This window comes from Oncorhynchus tshawytscha, linkage group LG10 (genome assembly GCF_018296145.1).
Source record: "Oncorhynchus tshawytscha isolate Ot180627B linkage group LG10, Otsh_v2.0, whole genome shotgun sequence".
Lineage (NCBI taxonomy): Eukaryota > Metazoa > Chordata > Actinopteri > Salmoniformes > Salmonidae > Oncorhynchus > Oncorhynchus tshawytscha.
The window spans coordinates 36,061,493-36,082,365 of NC_056438.1; the positions used below are offsets into that span (position 1 = coordinate 36,061,493).

Consider the following 20,873-nt stretch of genomic DNA (forward strand, 5'->3'; position numbering starts at 1 on the left):
TAACGGGTTGTATTACTCTATGATATGTAAGATGGGGGTGCAGAGTAAGATTACCTCTATGATATGTAAGATGGGGTGCAGAGGTAACGGGTTGTATTACTCTATGATATGTAAGATGGGGGTGCAGAGGTAACGGGTTGTATTACTCTATGATATGTAAGATGGGGGTGCAGAGGTAACGGTTGTATTACTCTATGATATGTAAGATGGGGGTGCAGAGGTAACGGGTTGTATTACTCTATGATATGTAAGATGGGGTGCAGAGGTAACGGGTTGTATTACTCTATGATATGTAAGATGGGGTGCAGAGGTAACGGGTTGTATTACTCTATGATATGTAAGATGGGGGTGCAGAGGTAACGGGTTGTATTACTCTATGATATGTAAGATGGGGGTGCAGAGGTAACGGGTTGTATTACTCTATGATATGTAAGATGGGGGTGCAGAGGTAACGGGTTGTATTACTCTATGATATGTAAGATGGGGGTGCAGAGGTAACGGGTTGTATTACTCTATGATATGTAAGATGGGGGTGCAGAGGTAACGGGTTGTATTACTCTATGATATGTAAGATGGGGGTGCAGAGGTAACGGGTTGTATTACTCTATGATATGTAAGATGGGGGTGCAGAGGTAACGGGTTGTATTACTCTATGATATGTAAGATGGGGGTGCAGAGTAACGGGTTGTATTACCTCTATGATATGTAAGATGGGGTGCAGAGGTAACGGGTTGTATTACTCTATGATATGTAAGATGGGGGGTGCAGAGGTAACGGGTTGTATTACTCTATGATATGTAAGATGGGGGTGCAGAGGTAACGGGTTGTATTACTCTATGATATGTAAGATGGGGGTGCAGAGTAACGGGTTGTATTACTCTATGATATGTAAGATGGGGGTGCAGAGGTAACGGGTTGTATTACTCTATGATATGTGAAGATGGGGGGCAGAGGTAAGTGAGATGGGGGTGCAGAGGTAACGGGTTGTATTACTCTATGATATGTAAGATGGGGGTGCAGAGGTAACGGGTTGTATTACTCTATAATATGTAAGATGGGGGTGCAGAGGTAACGGGTTGTATTACTCTATAATATGTAAGATGGGGGTGCAGAGGTAACGGGTTGTATTACTCTATGATATGTAAGATGGGGGTGCAGAGGTAACGGGTTGTATTACTCTATGATATGTAAGATGGGGGTGCAGAGGTAACGGGTTGTATTACTCTATGATATGTAAGATGGGGGTGCAGAGGTAACGGGTTGTATTACTCTATGATATGTAAGATGGGGGTGCAGAGGTAACGGGTTGTATTACTCTATGATATGTAAGATGGGGGTGCAGAGGTAACGGGTTGTATTACTCTATGATATGTAAGATGGGGGCAGAGTAACGGGTTGTATTACTCTATGATATGTAAGATGGGGGTGCAGAGGTAACGGGTTGTATTACTCTATGATATGTAAGATGGGGGTGCAGAGGTAACGGGTTGTATTACTCTATGATATGATATGTAAGATGGGGGTGCAGAGGTAACGGGTTGTATTACTCTATGATATGTAAGATGGGGGTGCAGAGGTAACGGGTTGTATTACTCTATGATATGTAAGATGGGGGTGCAGAGGTAACGGGTTGTATTACTCTATGATATGTAAGATGGGGGTGCAGAGGTAACGGGTTGTATTACTCTATGATATGTAAGATGGGGGGTGCAGAGGTAACGGGTTGTATTACTCTATGATATGTAAGATGGGGGTGCAGAGGTAACGGGTTGTATTACTCTATAATATGTAAGATGGGGGTGCAGAGGTAACGGGTTGTATTACTCTATGATATGTAAGATGGGGGTGGAGGTAACAGTATTACTCTATGATATGTAAGATGGGGGTTAACGGGTTGTATTACTCTATGATATGTAAGATGGGGGTGCAGAGGTAACGGGTTGTATTACTCTATGATATGTAAGATGGGGGTGCAGAGGTAACGGGTTGTATTACTCTATGATATGTAAGATGGGGGTGCAGAGGTAACGGGTTGTATTACTCTATGATATGTAAGATGGGGGTGCAGAGGTAACGGGTTGTATTACTCTATGATATGTGAGATGGGGGTGCAGAGGTAACGGGTTGTATTACTCTATGATATGTAAGATGAGGGTGCAGAGGTAACGGGTTGTATTACTCTATAATATGTAAGATGGGGGTGCATAGGTAACGGGTTGTATTACTCTATGATATGTAAGATGGAGGTGCAGAGTAACGGGTTGTATACCTCTATGATATGTAAGATGGGGGTGCAGAGGTAACGGGTTGTATTACTCTATGATATGTAAGATGGGGGTGCAGAGGTAACGGGTTGTATTACTCTATGATATGTAAGATGGGGGTGCAGAGTAACGGGTTGTATTACTCTATGATATGTAAGATGGGGGTGCAGAGGTAACGGGTTGTATTACTCTATGATATGTAAGATGGGGGTGCAGAGGTAACGGGTTGTATTACTCTATAATATGTAAGATGGGGGTGCAGAGGTAACAGGTTGTATTACTCTATGATATGTAAGATGGGGTGCAGAGGTAACGGGTTGTATTACTCTATGATATGTAAGATGGGGGTGCAGAGGTAACGGGTTGTATTACTCTATGATATGTAAGATGGGGGTGCAGAGGTAACGGGTTGTATTACTCTATGATATGTAAGATGGGGGTGCAGAGGTAACGGGTTGTATTACTCTATGATATGTAAGATGGGGGTGCAGAGGTAACGGGTTGTATTACTCTATGATATGTAAGATGGGGGTGCAGAGGTAACGGGTTGTATGTATGATATGTAAGATGGGGTGCAGAGGTAACGGGTTGTATTACTCTATGATATGTAAGATGGGGGTGCAGAGGTAACGGGTTGTATTACTATGATATGTAAGATGGGGGTGCAGAGGTAACGGGTTGTATTACTCTATGATATGTAAGATGGGGGTGCAGAGGTAACGGGTTGTATTACTCTATGATATGTAAGATGGGGGTGCAGAGGTAACGGGTTGTATTACTCTATGATATGTAAGATGGGGGTGCAGAGGTAACGGGTTGTATTACTCTATGATATGTAAGATGGGGGTGCAGAGGTAACGGGTTGTATTACTCTATGATATGTAAGATGAGGGTGCAGAGGTAACGGGTTGTATTACTCTATAATATGTAAGATGGGGGTGCAGAGGTAACGGGTTGTATTACTCTATGATATGTAAGATGGGGTGCAGAGTAACGGGTTGTATTACTCTATGATATGTAAGATGGGGGTGCAGAGGTAACGGGTTGTATTACTCTAGATATGTAAGATGGGGTGCAGAGGTAACGGGTTGTATTACTCTATAATATGTAAGATGGGGGTGCAGAGTAACGGGTTGTATTACTCTATGATATGTAAGATGGGGGTGCAGAGGTAACGGGTTGTATTACTCTATGATATGTAAGATGGGGGTGCAGAGTAACGGGTTGTATTACTCTATGATATGTAAGATGGGGGTGCAGAGTATTGTATTACTCTATGATATGTAAGATGGGGGTGCAGAGTAACGGGTTGTATTACTCTATGATATGTAAGATGGGGGTGCAGAGGTAACGGGTTGTATTACTCTATGATATGTAAGATGGGGGTGCAGAGGTAACGGGTTGTATTACTCTATGATATGTGAGATGGGGTGCAGAGTAACGGGTTGTATTACTCTATAATATGTAAGATGGGGGTGCAGAGTAACGGGTTGTATTACTCTATAATATGTAAGATGGGGGTGCAGAGGTAACAGGTTGTATTACTCTATAATATGTAAGATGGGGGTGCAGAGGTAACGGGTTGTATTACTCTATGATATGTAAGATGGGGGTGCAGAGGTAACGGGTTGTATTACTCTATGATATGTAAGATGGAGGTGCAGAGTAACGGGTTGTATACCTCTATGATATGTAAGATGGGGGTGCAGAGGTAACTGGGTTGTATTACTCTATGATATGTAAGATGGGGGTGTAGAGGTAACGGGTTGTATTACTCTATGATATGTAAGATGGGGGTGCAGAGGTAACGGGTTGTATTACTCTATGATATGTAAGATGGGGGTGCAGAGGTAACGGGTTGTATTACTCTATGATATGTAAGATGGGGGTGCAGAGGTAACGGGTTGTATTACTCTATGATATGTAAGATGGGGGTGCAGAGGTAACGGGTTGTATTACTCTATGATATGTAAGATGGGGGTGCAGAGGTAACGGGTTGTATTACTCTATGATATGTAAGATGGGGGTGCAGAGGTAACGGTTGTATTACTCTATGATATGTAAGATGGGGGTGCAGAGGTAACGGGTTGTATTACTCTATGATATGTAAGATGGGGTGCAGAGGTAACGGGTTGTATTACTCTATGATATGTAAGATGGGGGTGCAGAGGTAACGGGTTGTATTACTCTATAATATGTAAGATGGGGGTGCAGAGGTAACGGGTTGTATTACTCTATGATATGTAAGATGGGGGTGCAGAGGTAACGGGTTGTATTACCTCTATGATATGTAAGATGGGGGTGCAGAGGTAACGGGTTGTATTACTCTATGATATGTAAGATGGGGGTGCAGAGGTAACGGGTTGTATTACTCTATGATATGTAAGATGAGAGTAACGGGTTGTATTACTCTATAATATGTAAGATGGGGGGTGCAGAGGTAACAGGTTGTATTACTCTATAATATGTAAGATGGGGGTGCAGAGTAACGGGTTGTATTACTCTATAATATGTAAGATGGGGTGCAGAGGTAACGGGTTGTATTACTCTATGATATGTAAGATGGGGTGCAGAGAACGGGTTGTATTACTCTATGATATGTAAGATGGGGGTGCAGAGTAACGGGTTGTATTACTCTATGATATGTAAGATGGGGGTGCAGAGTAACAGGTTGTATTACTCTATGATATGTAAGATGGGGGTGCAGAAGTAACGGGTTGTATTACTCTATAATATGTAAGATGGGGGTTCAGAGGGTAACAGGTTGTATTACTCTATGATATGTAAGATGGGGGTGCAGAGGTAACGGGTTGTATTACTCTATGATATGTAAGATGGTGGTGCAGAGTAACGGGTTGTATACCTCTATGATATGTAAGGTGAGGGTGCAGAGGTAACTGGTTGTATTACTCTATGATATGTAAGATGGGGGTGCAGAGGTAACGGGTTGTATTACTCTATGATATGTAAGATGGGGGTGCAGAGTAACGGGTTGTATTACTCTATGATATGTAAGATGGGGGTGCAGAGGTATCGGGTTGTATTACTCTATGATATGTGAGATGGGGGTGCAGAGGTAACGGGTTGTATTACTCTATGATATGTAAGATGGGGGTGCAGAGGTAACGGGTTGTATTACTCTATGATATGTAAGATGGGGTGCAGAGGTAACGGGTTGTATTACTCTATGATATGTAAGATGGGGGTGCAGAGGTAACGGGTTGTATTACTCTATGATATGTAAGATGGGGGTGCAGAGGTAACGGGTTGTATTACTCTATGATATGTAAGATGGGGGTGCAGAGGTAACGGGTTGTATTACTCTATGATATGTAAGATGGAGGTGCAGAGTAACGGGTTGTATAACTCTATGATATGTAAGATGAGGGTGCAGAGGTAACGGGTTGTATTACTCTATAATATGTAAGATGGGGGTGCAGAGTAACGGGTTGTATTACTCTATAATATGTAAGATGGGGGTGCAGAGGTAACAGGTTGTATTACTCTATAATATGTAAGATGGGGGTGCAGAGTAACGGGTTGTATTACTCTATAATATGTAAGATGGGGGTGCAGAGGTAACGGGTTGTATTACTCTATGATATGTAAGATGGAGGTGCAGAGTAACGGGTTGTATTACCTCTATGATATGTAAGATGGGGGTGCAGAGTAACGGTTGTATTACTCTATGATATGTAAGATGGGGTGCAGAGGTAACGGGTTGTATTACTCTATGATATGTAAGATGGGGGTGCAGAGGTAACGGGTTGTATTACTCTATGATATGTGAAATGGGGGTGCAGAGGTAACGGGTTGTATTACTCTATGATATGTAAGATGGGGGTGCAGAGGTAACGGGTTGTATTACTCTATAATATGTAAGATGGGGGTGCAGAGGTAACGGGTTGTATTACTCTATAATATGTAAGATGGGGGTGCAGAGGTAACGGGTTGTATTACTCTATAATATGTAAGATGGGGGTGCAGAGGTAACGGGTTGTATTACTCTATGATATGTAAGATGGGGGTGCAGAGGTAACGGGTTGTATTACTCTATGATATGTAAGATGGGGGTGCAGAGGTAACGGGTTGTATTACTCTATATGATATGTAAGATGGGGGTAGAGTAACGGGTTGTATTACTCTATAATATGTAAGATGGGGGTGCAGAGGTAACGGGTTGTATTACTCTATGATATGTAAGATGGGGGTGCAGAGGTAACGGGTTGTATTACTCTATAATATGTAAGATGGGGTGCAGAGGTAACGGGTTGTATTACTCTATGATATGTAAGATGGGGGTGCAGAGTAACGGGTTGTATTACTCTATGATATGTAAGATGGGGGTGCAGAGGTAACGGGTTGTATTACTCTATGATATGTAAGATGGGGGTGCAGAGGTAACGGGTTGTATTACTCTATGATATGTAAGATGGGGGTGCAGAGGTAACGGGTTGTATTACTCTATGATATGTAAGATGGGGGTGCAGAGGTAACGGTTGTATTACTCTATGATATGTAAGATGGGGGTGCAGAGGTAACGGGTTGTATTACTCTATGATATGTAAGATGGGGGTGCAGAGGTAACGGGTTGTATTACTCTATGATATGTAAGATGGGGGTGCAGAGGTAACGGGTTGTATTACTCTATGATATGTAAGATGGGGGGTGCAGAGGTAACGGGTTGTATTACTCTATGATATGTAAGATGGGGGTGCAGAGGTAACGGGTTGTATTACTCTATGATATGTAAGATGGGGTGCAGAGGTAACGGGTTGTATTACTCTATGATATGTAAGATGGGGGTGCAGAGGTAACGGGTTGTATTACTCTATGATATGTAAGATGGGGGTGCAGAGGTAACGGGTTGTATTACTCTATGATATGTAAGATGGGGGTGCAGAGGTAACGGGTTGTATTACTCTATAATATGTAAGATGGGGGTGCAGAGGTAACGGGTTGTATTACTCTATGATATGTAAGATGGGGGTGCAGAGGTAACGGGTTGTATTACTCTATGATATGTAAGATGGGGGTGCAGAGGTAACGGGTTGTATTACTCTATGATATGTAAGATGGGGGTGCAGAGGTAACGGGTTGTATTACTCTATGATATGTAAGATGGGGGTGCAGAGGTAACGGGTTGTATTACTCTATGATATGTAAGATGGGGGTGCAGAGGTAACGGGTTGTATTACTCTATGATATGTAAGATGGGGGTGCAGAGGTAACGGGTTGTATTACTCTATAATATGTAAGATGGGGGTGCAGAGGTAACGGGTTGTATTACTCTATGATATGTAAGATGGGGGTGCAGAGGTAACGGGTTGTATTACTCTATGATATGTAAGATGGGGGTGCAGAGGTAACGGGTTGTATTACTCTATGATATGTAAGATGGGGGTGCAGAGGTAACGGGTTGTATTACTCTATGATATGTAAGATGGGGTGCAGAGGTAACGGGTTGTATTACTCTATGATATGTAAGATGGGGGTAGAGGTAACGGGTTGTATTACTCTATGATATGTAAGATGGGGGTGCAGAGGTAACGGGTTGTATTACTCTATGATATGTAAGATGGGGGTGCAGAGGTAACGGGTTGTATTACTCTATGATATGTAAGATGGGGGTGCAGAGGTAACGGGTTGTATTACTCTATGATATGTAAGATGGGGGTGCAGAGGTAACGGGTTGTATTACTCTATGATATGTGAGATGGGGGTGCAGAGGTAACGGGTTGTATTACTCTATGATATGTAAGATGGGGGTGCAGAGGTAACGGGTTGTATTACTCTATGATATGTAAGATGGGGGTGCAGAGGTAACGGGTTGTATTACTCTATGATATGTAAGATGGGGGTGAGGTAACGGGTTGTATTACTCTATGATATGTAAGATGGGGTGCAGAGGTAACGGGTTGTATTACTCTATAATATGTAAGATGGGGGTGCAGAGGTAACGGGTTGTATTACTCTATAATATGTAAGATGGGGGTGCAGAGGTAACGGGTTGTATTACTCTATGATATGTAAGATGGGGGCAGAGGTAACGGGTTGTATTACTCTATGATATGTAAGATGGGGGCAGAGGTAACGGGTTGTATTACTCTATGATATGTAAGATGGGGGTGCAGAGGTAACGGGTTGTATTACTCTATAATATGTAAGATGGGGGTGCAGAGGTAACGGGTTGTATTACTCTATAATATGTAAGATGGGGTGCAGAGGTAACGGGTTGTATTACTCTATAATATGTAAGATGGGGGGTGCAGAGGTAACGGGTTGTATTACTCTATAATATGTAAGATGGGGGTGCAGAGGTAACGGGTTGTATTACTCTATGATATGTAAGATGGGGGTGCAGAGGTAACGGGTTGTATTACTCTATGATATGTAAGATGGGGGTGCAGAGGTAACGGGTTGTATTACTCTATGATATGTAAGATGGGGGTGCAGAGGTAACGGGTTGTATTACTCTATGATATGTAAGATGGGGGTGCAGAGGTAACGGGTTGTATTACTCTATGATATGTAAGATGGGGGTGCAGAGGTAACGGTTGTATTACTCTATGAATATGTAAGATGGGGGTGCAGAGGTAACGGGTTGTATTACTCTATGATATGTAAGATGGGGGTGCAGAGGTAACGGGTTGTATTACTCTATGATATGTAAGATGGGGGTGCAGAGGTAACGGGTTGTATTACTCTATGATATGTAAGATGGGGGTGCAGAGGTAACGGGTTGTATTACTCTATGATATGTAAGATGGGGGTGCAGAGGTAACGGGTTGTATTACTCTATGATATGTAAGATGGGGGTGCAGAGGTAACGGGTTGTATTACTCTATAATATGTAAGATGGGGGTGCAGAGGTAACAGGTTGTATTACTCTATGATATGTAAGATGGGGGTGCAGAGGTAACGGGTTGTATTACTCTATAATATGTAAGATGGGGGTGCAGAGGTAACGGTTGTATTACTCTATAATATGTAAGATGGGGGTGCAGAGGTAACGGGTTGTATTACTCTATGATATGTAAGATGGGGGTGCAGAGGTAACGGGTTGTATTACTCTATGATATGTAAGATGGGGGGTGCAGAGTAACGGGTTGTATTACTCTATGATATGTAAGATGGGGGTGCAGAGGTAACGGGTTGTATTACTCTATATATGTAAGATGGGGGTGCAGAGGTAACGGGTTGTAAGATTACTCTATAATATGTAAGATGGGGGTGCAGAGGTAACGGGTTGTAAGATGATGGGGTGCAGAGGTAACGGGTTGTATTACTCTATGATATGTAAGATGGGGGTGCAGAGGTAACGGGTTGTATTACTCTATAATATGTAAGATGGGGTGCAGAGGTAACGGGTTGTATTACTCTATGATATGTAAGATGGGGGTGCAGAGGTAACGGGTTGTATTACTCTATGATATGTAAGATGGGGGTGCAGAGTAACGGGTTGTATTACTCTATGATATGTAAGATTGGGGGTGCAGAGGTAACGGGTTGTATTACTCTATAATATGTAAGATGGGGGTGCAGAGTAACAGAGGTAAGATGGGTAACGGTTGTATTACTCTATGATATCTAAGATTGGGGGTGCAGAGGTAACGGGTTGTATTACTCTATGATATGTAAGATGGGGTGCAGAGTAACGGGTTTATTACTCTATGATATGTAAGATTGGGGTGCAGAGGTAACGGGTTGTATTACTCTATGATATGTAAGATGGGGGTGCAGAGGTAACGGGTTGTATTACTCTATCATATGTAAGATGGGGGTACAGAGGTAACGGGTTGTATTACTCTATGATATGTAAGATGAGGGTGCAGAGGTAACGGGTTGTATACCTCTATGATATATGAGATGGGTGTGCAGAGGTAACGGCTTTTATTACTCTATAATATGCACATCTCACACTACGAGAGCATTGCAGATTTTTTGCTGATAAAATCAAACATGTTTGAAAATATTGGGACGTTTGGGACTGCTCAAAGACGAGATCAGTAGCCCTCAGATTTCTTCTCTGACCCGTTCATATTAAACGAGCACCGGTGAGAGCCGCGCGCCCTGTGTTAGCAACGACATGGGGATTTTGTCTCCGATTTCAAAAACTTATCTCGGACAGCTAAATCATAGCCTTGTGAACACCCGGCTTACGTGGTGATCTGTGTCTCCATGAAGATGAGGATGAAGACGAGCAGGGCAGGTAAGATGCTGGTGGCCATCATCCAGACAGGGAACTGTCCGTCCGAGCCTAGCGGGGGGATCAGCCACTGCCGCTTTTCAGGACTGGTCACCGAGAAGCCTGTGGGCACGCTTAGCTTCTGAATAGGGTGGAGTGGTCAAAGGGAAAAGGTTAGCCTGGGCTATTCTCACTTCTGATTGCTCTCTTGACATTTGATCTTGACCTATATCTCACCTGGGTGTAGGTGTCTTTTATGCTGTAGTCCACCAACACCATGATGAGAATCGCGATGGGAACCCCGAAGTCTCCAATCATCCTACGGAGCTGAGACAAAGAACATGCACAAGTCAGATTGAATATAAAACGGATGCTTACTGCCACATGCATTAAAGCTGTAATATGTCACTTTTTGGACGACCCGACAAAAAAAACATAGAAATGAGAGTCATAGAACGGCCATTGTTATCAAAAGCAAGTCTAAGAAGCGGTACATCTGTTCTATGTTCACTATTTCTATGCTTCCCAGTCTTAAGTTTTAAGTTTAGTTTCTGTGTCTTTTACTTTCAGTTTTGTACACCAACTTCAAACACTTGAAAATACAATTTATTTTGGTTATGGAATATATATTTCACAGCAGTTTAGATGGTACAATGGTTCTCTACACTATACTTGCTTATTTTGTCACAAACTGAAATTAGGTGAAATATTCAAATTTTATCAATCAGGAAATGGCATAGCAATGTCTGCATAGTGCACCTTTAATGCATTTTGAATAAGTATTTTTTAAGAGCCAATAATGTATGGCTCTGGTCAGGCAGCCCAGGGTTACTGTACTTACCTTGCCTGGGAAAAAGGAACTGTTCTTGAACTTGCGCAGGTAAAACGCAATGAAGAACGTTCCGGACATTAGCACCAACGTCAGGAGGGCTGTGTTGGGCTCCCCCACCACCTTGCCAGGCACGCCAACCACAGTGTTGTTGCATGATGAGGATGTCCATGTGTCGTTGACCAGGTAACAGCGTTGGAGAGGATGCTCTTGAAAGATCTTGGTGGGTTTTTAGACAGACAGACAGACAGACAGACAGGCACAGACAGATGGACTCAGAGACAGACACAGTTTTCTCATGAGTCTCATACATTCCTGCACCATTTCATCTGTGTCAGGTGTGCGATAGATGACTTCCGTTTCAAACGCTCTTGACGGAGTCATAATGCATGCGGTGGTATGCTAGCAATGAAAGCTATGAACTTGTAGGCCAGTGGACAAGCAAGCCCAATTAGCTCCAGCCCAGTGTTAAAGGGCGCTCCTCCTCTAAACCTCACCTTGCCCAGTTTCGAGAAGGTCTCGTAGATGAAGATGAGGGAGATGAGGAAGGAGAAGATCTCCTGGGTGAAGCGCGTGACGAAGCGGACCAGGAAGCTACCTTCAAAGGCCACTATGATGACCACAATGAGCACCAGCCAGAAGCCAATCCACACCCGGCCCGTCAAGTACTCTATGTGGTTGGCATTGCAGAACTGCAATACAGAACCACGAGGCAACTTTGGGTTATGTTCAAGAAAGTGACATTATCATGCACACATTGCAACCATATTCCTTGCACCAGCTAGGGTTGCAAAATCGCTGAAACTTTCCCAAAGTTCATAGTTTTTTTTATTTAAAAGATTTCTAGAATTAGGAAGGAATAAGCAGGAAATCTTTCTACTGGGAATCCAGTAATTCTGCAACCAGTTTATTACTTGTAAATCCTTGCCAGGGGAGTGAACCACATTTGGGGAGAAGGGGGAATAACAGAATGGAAGAATTGGGTTAGTTGCTCACTGAGTAGAAGGCCTCCTCAAAAACCAGGAGGGGTCCAGAGAAGCCCACCACCAGCAGAGGCTGTGCCCCCAGGAGGGAAAAGATGACCCCCTGCATCGCCGTGGCGATGATCAGCTCCGACACGCCAATCAACCCCCCCGTTTTCTCACCTAGAAGAAGAAGAAAGGAAGGGATGGAGAAAGTGAATACCAACTCAAAATGATAAAGCCAACTATAGACTCTATCCCTCTTTTAAGCTTCATTTCCATTTAGTAATTGTCCCTCTTCTTTCCCTCCCCCCTCCTTTCTTCCCTCCCCCAATGGGGCTCTGAGTGACTGACCCAGCAGTCCTCCAAAGGTGACAGCGGGCGACAGAGCAGCGAAGTAGATGAAGATGATGGCAGCCATGCACTGGGGGTTGAGTGCATCACGGAAGTCACTGGCATATTTGGGGTAGCGCCGTGCGGCGTCACTGATCAGCCCCCCAAACAGGTGGCCGGACCGGCGCAGAGGGTCATCCCCAGGTTTGAAGGGTGCCTGCAGAGCTGAGGGAGGGGGTTATTTGCTGGTCAGGTAGCCCTCAAGCTCCTTCCTCCAGTACATGTCTTTGTCACCCTTGTCCATAGGACCTTTGGGTTTTTTGGCCAGTAGTTTGCCCTTCGGTTCCTCTCTGGAGTATACGTCTGTGCATATCTGAGTGTATCAGTGTATACCTGTCTCTATTACCTTTATCCTTTGGGCTCTTGGGCTCTTTGACCTTGAGCTTCTTGCCCTGCTGCTCCTCTCTCTTGTGGAGCATCTCTCTCTGGAAGCGGGCCACAGAGCGAAGCAGCTCCTCGCCGCCCACCTCAGACGGCGGCAGCACAATGCTACAGTCCAGAAAGCTGTTGATGGCGTTCAGCAGATCCTGCCGCTCGTCCGCCATGTACGCCGCCTCGTGGAAGTGCTGCGGTAAAATAATAACAATAATATATGCCACTTATCAGAGTTATTCAAAGTGATTTACAGGACAGTGAGTGCATACATTTTCTGTATGTGATCCCTGTGAGAGTTGAAGCCACAATCTTTGTGTTGCTAGTGCCACGCTCTTACCAACTGAGCCACACAGGGCAGTATGGGTTACCCAACGGTTAACTCGCCTTGTCAGACATAAGTGTGGAGATGGAGCGGCCGATCTGGTGGTAGTCGATGTTGGCAATGGGCGGGCCCATTAGAAGGAAGAGGAAACGTACAGGGACGGGCACCTCCAGCACAGATTCCAGCAGCACGGCTTCCTGCAGACGCACAAATGCCATGGATGGCTGCTCCAGGAAGGCCACGGTGCCTGCGAGAGACAGTTATTAAATGTAATTGAACTTTAATGATTCAAGACAAGCAACACTGAAACATGCATGAGAGCACCAGCTGTTCCGGACGAATGTATGATGACGCTCTACGTAGCCGATGTGAGTACGGCCTTTAAACAGGTTAACATTCACAAGGCTGCAGACTGATTACCAGGACACGTACTCAGAGCATGCGCTGACCAGCTGGCAAGCACGTTCAGTGACATTTTCAACCTCTCCCTGACCCAGTCTGTAATACCTACATGTTTCAAGGAAACCTCTGCAACTGGATCCTGGACTTCCTGACAGGCCGCCCCCAGGTGGGGAGGGTAGGCAACAATGCATCCGCCAAGCTGACCCTCAACACGGGGGCCCCTCAGGGGTGCATGCTTAGTCCCCTCCTGTACACCCTGTTTACCCACGACAGTTTGTTAGGCCTGATCACCGATGATTATTAGACAGCATCCCATGAGGGATGAGGTCAGAGACCTAGCAGTGTAGTACCAGAACAACAACCTCTCCCTCGTGGACTATAGGAAACGGATGGTTGAGCGCGCCCCCATTCACATCAACAGGGCTGTAGTGGAGCGGGTCGAGAGTTCAAGTTCCTTGGTGTCCACATCACTAAGGATGTATCATGGTCCACACTCACCAACACAGTCTTGAAGAGGGCACGACAATGCCTCTTCCCTCTCAGGAGCCGCAAAAGATTTGGCATGGGCCCTCAGATCCTCAAAAAGATCTACAGCTGCACTATTGAGAGCATCTTGACTGACTGCATCACCGCTTGGTATGGCAACAGCTTGGCATCCGACCGCAAGGCGGATGTGCGTACAGCCCAGCACATTACTGGGGCCAAACTCCCTGCCATCCAGGACCTTTATACCAGGCGGTGTCAGATACTTTTTCAAAGACTCCAGCAACCCAAGTCATAGACTGATCTCTCTGCTACCGCATGGGAAGCATCAAGTCTGAACAGCTTCTACTCACGAGCTATAAGATTGCTAAATAGTAAGTTAACTAGTTAACCAAATAGCTACCCAGACTACCTGCATTGACCCCCTTTCTTTTTTTTACACTTTTTTCTGTAGCCAGGTTATCATTACTCATTGTGTATTTATTATTAATTGTATTATTAAGTGTTTTACTTTTCTATTGTTTCTCTATTTTCTTTCTCTCTGCATTGTTGGGAAGGGCCTGTAAGTAAGCATTTCACTGTCTATCCCTGTTGTCTACGAAGCATGTGACAAATAACATTTTATTTGATTTGAATAGTAAGGCATACCTACGAGGACGACGGTGGCCTCTGCATTTTCCGGAATCTTCTCCAGCAACTTGAGCTCATGTTTGGACTTGGACCTGTGCATGCCCAATTTGGGAGGATTGTCTTTCTGTAGACGAAAACGTTGTTTAGACACCAAAAACCCACACACACTCAGACAAAAAAAAACATAAAAAATCACCTAGACAAGTGGATGAAGATGAATGCGTACACCCACCCAGAAACACAACTCACACAACACACTACTACACAAACAGAGCTCACAAAAACGCTCAGACTCACAAACATCCTGCACACACAGACACACTCAACCCCACACACTCCCAAAAACACAGCCACACTTTCAAGTGAAGACCTCGCTCTTCTCCATGTCAATGCGGGTGTCTGGAAGGATGCAGGCGGCCTCTCCTCCACCTACAACGGGGTCAATGACAGAGGGCTCGGCTTGGCCTATGTGGTTGCTGCTGCTGTGGTGGTTCACCATCAGGGAGGCCAGGCTGGCGGCAGAGATGTTCTGCGTGAAAGAGCTGTGTTCTTTCTCGTCGCTCGGGTGACTGCAGAGGAGAGAGAGAACGCCTGAACTGAGTTTGTGTAGAAGTACCAATGATGTATATAAACACTGTGAATACCGTAGGTAGCAGGGTAGATAAAGGATTTCATACAGCAAGACAAAAAGAGATACCTGTGTTTGAGTAGTAGGGCTCTGAGGACATTGGCCCGGTCCTCCACTTTGATCTGGTCAGAGATTATCATCTGCTCCACCACCTGATGGGCAATGCCAGGCAAGGTGTGCTGGTTCAGGTCCAGCAGCACCGCACCTAAAAAACACCCCCCAATGTGCCCCTTTAATGCCACAAACGCTACTTCATTCTCTTGCCTTTCTCATCCCTCGATTTGTATTTATTCCTCCTTTATCTTCCCTTCCTCCCCAAACTCTTCCTACCCTCTCTCTTCATCACTCCTTTTTCTCTTTTCCTAACTCACCCACTCCCTTCCCTCTTTCACCCTCTCCTTTCCCAACTCCTTCTCCCACTCGCCCTCTTTATTCCCACCTAGTCCCTTCCTCCCCTTTCTTTCCTCACCTTCCCCTCTTTCTCTCACCGTGGGAGATGGTCTTGCGGAGCTCCAGAAGACTACGGAAGGAGAGCGAGGCAACGTGGGGTTTGCCCCAGCGGTCCGTCTCCTCCTCCACGTCCTCCTCAAATTTGATCCAGCGGGCCGTCTCCCGCCACTGCAACTCCTGGTTCTTATCCATCACCAACTCGTTCAGCTCCACAAACACCTGGGAGATTATATATATATATATATCGGTTTTGCAACTCTGTGAAATCCAGACAAATGCTTCCTGATCCAGGTGTGAATGTTTTGGAAGTCTTTTAACATATCCCAACCAGTTTGAAAACAATGTGAAGCCCTTGATGGCCCATCAGCAGGCAATCGCGCATACCAAGTTGAGAGCCTGTGCGAAGGTCTGTGAGATGGTTTCTCAGTACTCCTTTTTACATAATACGGTACCTTAACAGGAATGATAAACCGATATCACAATATGCCTTGCACAAATCGATATCAAATGAATCAATATTTGTGCCCAACCCTATTCTTTATAGTACAGAGTAGTACTGATCTGAAACATCTAATCTAGAAACCATCTAATCTCGAATCCAACTTCAGATAGGAAAACAAAAAGAAGAATTTCTGACACCCCAGACACAACACACAAAAACACACAGCAAACATTTGGGTGGAACACGGGGTCTTTCTGTAGACAAACAGGGGGGTTTAGAAAGTCACACACATTTTCCCATTTTAGGTGAGTTCCAACTCGTGTCTCAATAACGAGAAATGTAGGACATTGGACCATACTCATTAGTGTTTCTAGTGTTATTACTCTGAGACCAAGAAGAAACCCAAAAGTTTCCACATCAAAAACATGTGTTGTATCAACCAGACTAAGCTCCCACGAACAACAATAACACGTTAAAACAGGTGTTGTATCAACCAGACTAAGCTCCCACGAACAACAATAACACGTTAAAACAGGTGTTGTATCAACCAGACTAAGCTCCCACGAACAACAATAACACGTTAAAACAGGTGTTGTATCAACCAGACTAAGTTCCCACGAACAACAGTAACACGTTAAAACAGGTGTTGTATCAACCAGACTAAGCTCCCACGAACAACAATAACACGTTAAAACAGGTGTTGTATCAACCAGACTAAGTTCCCGCGAACAACAATAACACGTTAAAACAGGTGTTGTATCAACCAGACTAAGTTCCCACGAACAACAATAACAAGTTAAAACAGGTGTTGTATCAACCAGACTAAGTTCCCACAAACAACAATAACACGTTAAAACAGGTGTTGTATCAACCAGACTAAGCTCCCACGAACAACAATAACACGTTAAAACAGGTGTTGTATCAACCAGACTAAGCTCCCACGAACAACAATAACACGTTAAAACAGGTGTTGTATCAACCAGACTACGTTCCCACGAACAACAATAACACGTTAAAACAGGTGTTGTATCAAAAACAGGTGTTGTATCAACAGACTAAGACTAAGTTAAAACAGGTGTTGTATCAACCAGACTAAGCTCCCACGAACAACAATAACACGTTAAAACAGGTGTTGTATCAACCAGACTAAGTTCCCACGAACAACAATAACACGTTAAAACAGGTGTTGTATCAACCAGACTAAGCTCCCACGAACAACAATAACACATTAAAACAGGTGTTGTATCAACCAGACTAAGTTCCCACGAACAACAGTAACACGTTAAAACAGGTGTTGTATCAACCAGACTAAGTTCCCACGAACAACAATAACACGTTAAAACAGGTGTTGTATCAACAAGAATAAGCTCCCACGAACAACAATAACACGTTAAAACAGGTGTTGTATCAACCAGACTAAGCTCCCACGAACAACAATAACACGTTAAAACAGGTGTTGTATCAACCAGACTAAGTTCCCACGAACAACAATAACACGTTAAAACAGGTGCATGAAGATATTATGGCAGCATCCAGCATGCATCAAGTGTCTACAAACACACCATGCTGTGTAGGTGTGGTGTTAATTGCCTTCTAACTGCACTCCAAACCAATATGAAGGCTAACACAGCAAATCCAAAGTTACCCGGGCTAAAACCAGGTTGTACTTCAAAACGACCCTACCTTCTGGTGCCGTGCCATACGACCCACGAACTCCAAGCGAACCATTCTGTCCGAATGCGAGGAGGACCGATACTCAAGCACTGGCTGGGTGAGTGAGAAGCAGAGATACTGGCAAATCTAATAGGGCAGGCTTACCTTACACACACTAATACACAGTTACTGGCTCAACAAGAGAGCGCATGTGAAATGGTCTGTCCATTTACGTTCACTCTCACACACACCCACACGAGAGTTATGTTTACCTGGCTACCCTAATACAACAAACTTAACTCCCTCGCTTACTTCCTAGAGCCCCTTGTGTCGTGTTACCTCTCCTCTTTTTCTTGTGGCATGTGAAAGGCGTTCCTAAGTTCATTTTTAACGTCTCACCTTTCCCTGACTGACTTAAGTACCAAAGAAGGGAGTTAATGTACAGGTGAGACATGGACTTCTTAACGCAAACTCTCCATCATAAAAACAACTTGACATGTGCTACTCATGTCACTGCCTGCTACTTATAACCAGCAGTAACACTGCTGGCCTACACCAGTGGGGGGCAAATTAAATGTAATAGTATACAACAATGTTATGTAAGTCTATGATAGACCATTCCGGTGAAGTGGTAGCAAAACATGGAATTGGGCCAAAATCACTGCCCATTAAACTCATTACCCTCTTGTTCCATGGTACCCACCTCATGTGGGGTACGGTCCAACTTGCAGCAGTGGGCACTAGGCTCCTTGTGGTCTTTGCTGATGTGCACCACCTGACCCTTGTTGCTCTTCCTGACCAGGTGACGGCGCACCGCAGGCACATCCTCGAACCTGTGACCTACGGAACATGGGGACAGAGAGAAAGAGAGATGGGGGAAAGAGAAAAATAAAGAGAAAGTTACTTTTTTGTCCCAAACTGATTTTCTCCTTGTTGAGTCATCGATCAGGTACAGCCATATTTTGTCCATGACAACATCTAAACATTTGGGAAAGACACCATATTTTGGTTGTTATCTGACCGGGTTACAAGCAGTTCAATATGTATTTTTGTGGTCGCTGAAATGATGTCTAAAATACCTCCTATTACATTCAAACCATGACGTCACAAAAGACATCATTGCAACTAGTTTTGCCACCTGCAGTGTGTTTTAACAAGTACGGTGAGAACACACTCATATTCCCACAGGAGTACTTTTCTAGAAAATAACATTTCAGGATTGGCATAGCAATAGGAAAGCTTCCCAGGGAATCTTTGTGAGACTAAGGTTTTAAAGCCCAAAGAAAACAAATGAACATTTGTCAAGACTAACCCCACCATCATCAACGAGCCAACATTTCTTCACTCACTTCACATAGCTCAAGTAGAGGCTAATTCATGGCTATCTCATTAAGATAATGGTTAGCAAACCATTGATATACATTTTTAACATGTTGATCTGAATGACAAACTTGCATATTCTACTATAAGTTATAACAGTATAATAATTATGTAATTTTATATGATGTCATGGATACTCACAAAGAAATTGCCTCTGACTCAAAGAAAAACGCAGTTGCAACGTTTTGACTTTCAAAACACAGAACCAAACCATGCTTCCAAAATGAATGATTGTTTTCCAAAGAATGACATATGGGCACACGTCACACACACGCTCACAGACTTTTATCTGAACATGAAACAAACAATGGAAAACTGGGAAAGAACTCCGGTGGTGGGCAGCTATGGGCTCTTTGAAAATGTTCACATTCCAACGGTGCACACTGAGCATGTGGGATGGACGGCCTTGTTTTCTTGTACACAGAACAATAAATTCCGTATTAGGATCAGATTTAAGATAACAAATGCAAATTGACTGTGGAGAATGGGCTTTTTGTGTCGAAATATCAAGGTTTTGAAAGCTTTCCATAAGGGTAAGGACAATGCAGATATAAAAATATGTCTTGGTCAAGTCATTATTGAACAACATTCTTTCATTGTTTCTTCCTAGTGATGATTTCATTTGGATAGGTTATCCATGAAAGTTACTGACAAATACCCTATAGATTAACATGGCATTTTTGTGACATCATACTACTGTAGAACTTCTATGACCACACAGTGGTGTGATATAACTTCAGATTTTACTATGACATCATTCTTGCATTCTTACATATGGGAAGTCATTGAAATTATGCTGCTATGATGTCAAAGTAATATCAAAGGTATAGTCCCAGTCAGTACTAAATAGAAAGTTGCCACCCTGCCCACCTGTGGGGAAAACAACCCATGGTTACCTTGGTTACCCCATTGGCTCTCAGCAAAAATCATTCCCTGATTACAACAACATTCCCTGATTACAACCATTCTCATTACTTAGAAAAACATAATATTGTAGGGCTTCTGTAAGGCATGCGTACTGGCGGTAGAGAAGTCAGGCGCAGGAGAGAAAAGACTGTGTTACAACGGCGCAGTTTAATGAATAAAATCACTGTGAACAAAAACAATATATCCAATGGGACAAAAACCCCAGACATAACGTGCACAAGCACTTACAATAAACAATACCGGACAAGGACATGTGGGGAACGGAGGGTTAAATACACAACATGTAATTGATAGAATTGAAACCAGGTGTGTGGGAAGACCAGACAAAACAAATGGAAAATGAAAGGTGGATCGGCGATGGCTAGAAGACCGGTGACGTCGACCGCCGAATGTCGCCCGAACAAGGAGAGGGACTTAGAAATAATGCTACAATGATGTCACGGTAATATCAAAATGAATCTCCTGTGTAGGCCTGGAAATTCTGCAATGATGTCATAGTATTATCAAAATGAATCCCCTGTGAAGTCATTGAAATGATGCTGCTG

General features: G+C 43.8%; 1 protein-coding gene across 2 annotated transcripts in view; it reads right to left on the reverse strand.

Moving 5' to 3' along the window:
- LOC112260153 (anion exchange protein 2) overlaps positions 1-20,873 on the reverse strand; it is a 110,689-nt gene that overhangs the window by 51,895 nt on the left and 37,921 nt on the right. The window contains exons 7-20 of one of the 2 annotated variants that reach the window (XM_024435043.2): positions 18,725-18,861; positions 18,052-18,135; positions 15,965-16,145; positions 15,546-15,681; positions 15,219-15,417; positions 14,867-14,972; positions 13,396-13,580; positions 12,983-13,202; positions 12,598-12,801; positions 12,278-12,426; positions 11,779-11,973; positions 11,294-11,500; positions 10,690-10,779; positions 10,428-10,594 (exon numbers count right to left, since the gene is read on the reverse strand). In XM_024435043.2, the coding sequence (XP_024290811.1) occupies positions 10,428-10,594; positions 10,690-10,779; positions 11,294-11,500; positions 11,779-11,973; positions 12,278-12,426; positions 12,598-12,801; positions 12,983-13,202; positions 13,396-13,580; positions 14,867-14,972; positions 15,219-15,417; positions 15,546-15,681; positions 15,965-16,145; positions 18,052-18,135; positions 18,725-18,861 (2,260 nt within the window). The remainder of the gene's footprint in view (positions 1-10,427; positions 10,595-10,689; positions 10,780-11,293; positions 11,501-11,778; positions 11,974-12,277; positions 12,427-12,597; positions 12,802-12,982; positions 13,203-13,395; positions 13,581-14,866; positions 14,973-15,218; positions 15,418-15,545; positions 15,682-15,964; positions 16,146-18,051; positions 18,136-18,724; positions 18,862-20,873) is intronic. The other variant, XM_024435044.2, reaches the window with a different exon arrangement.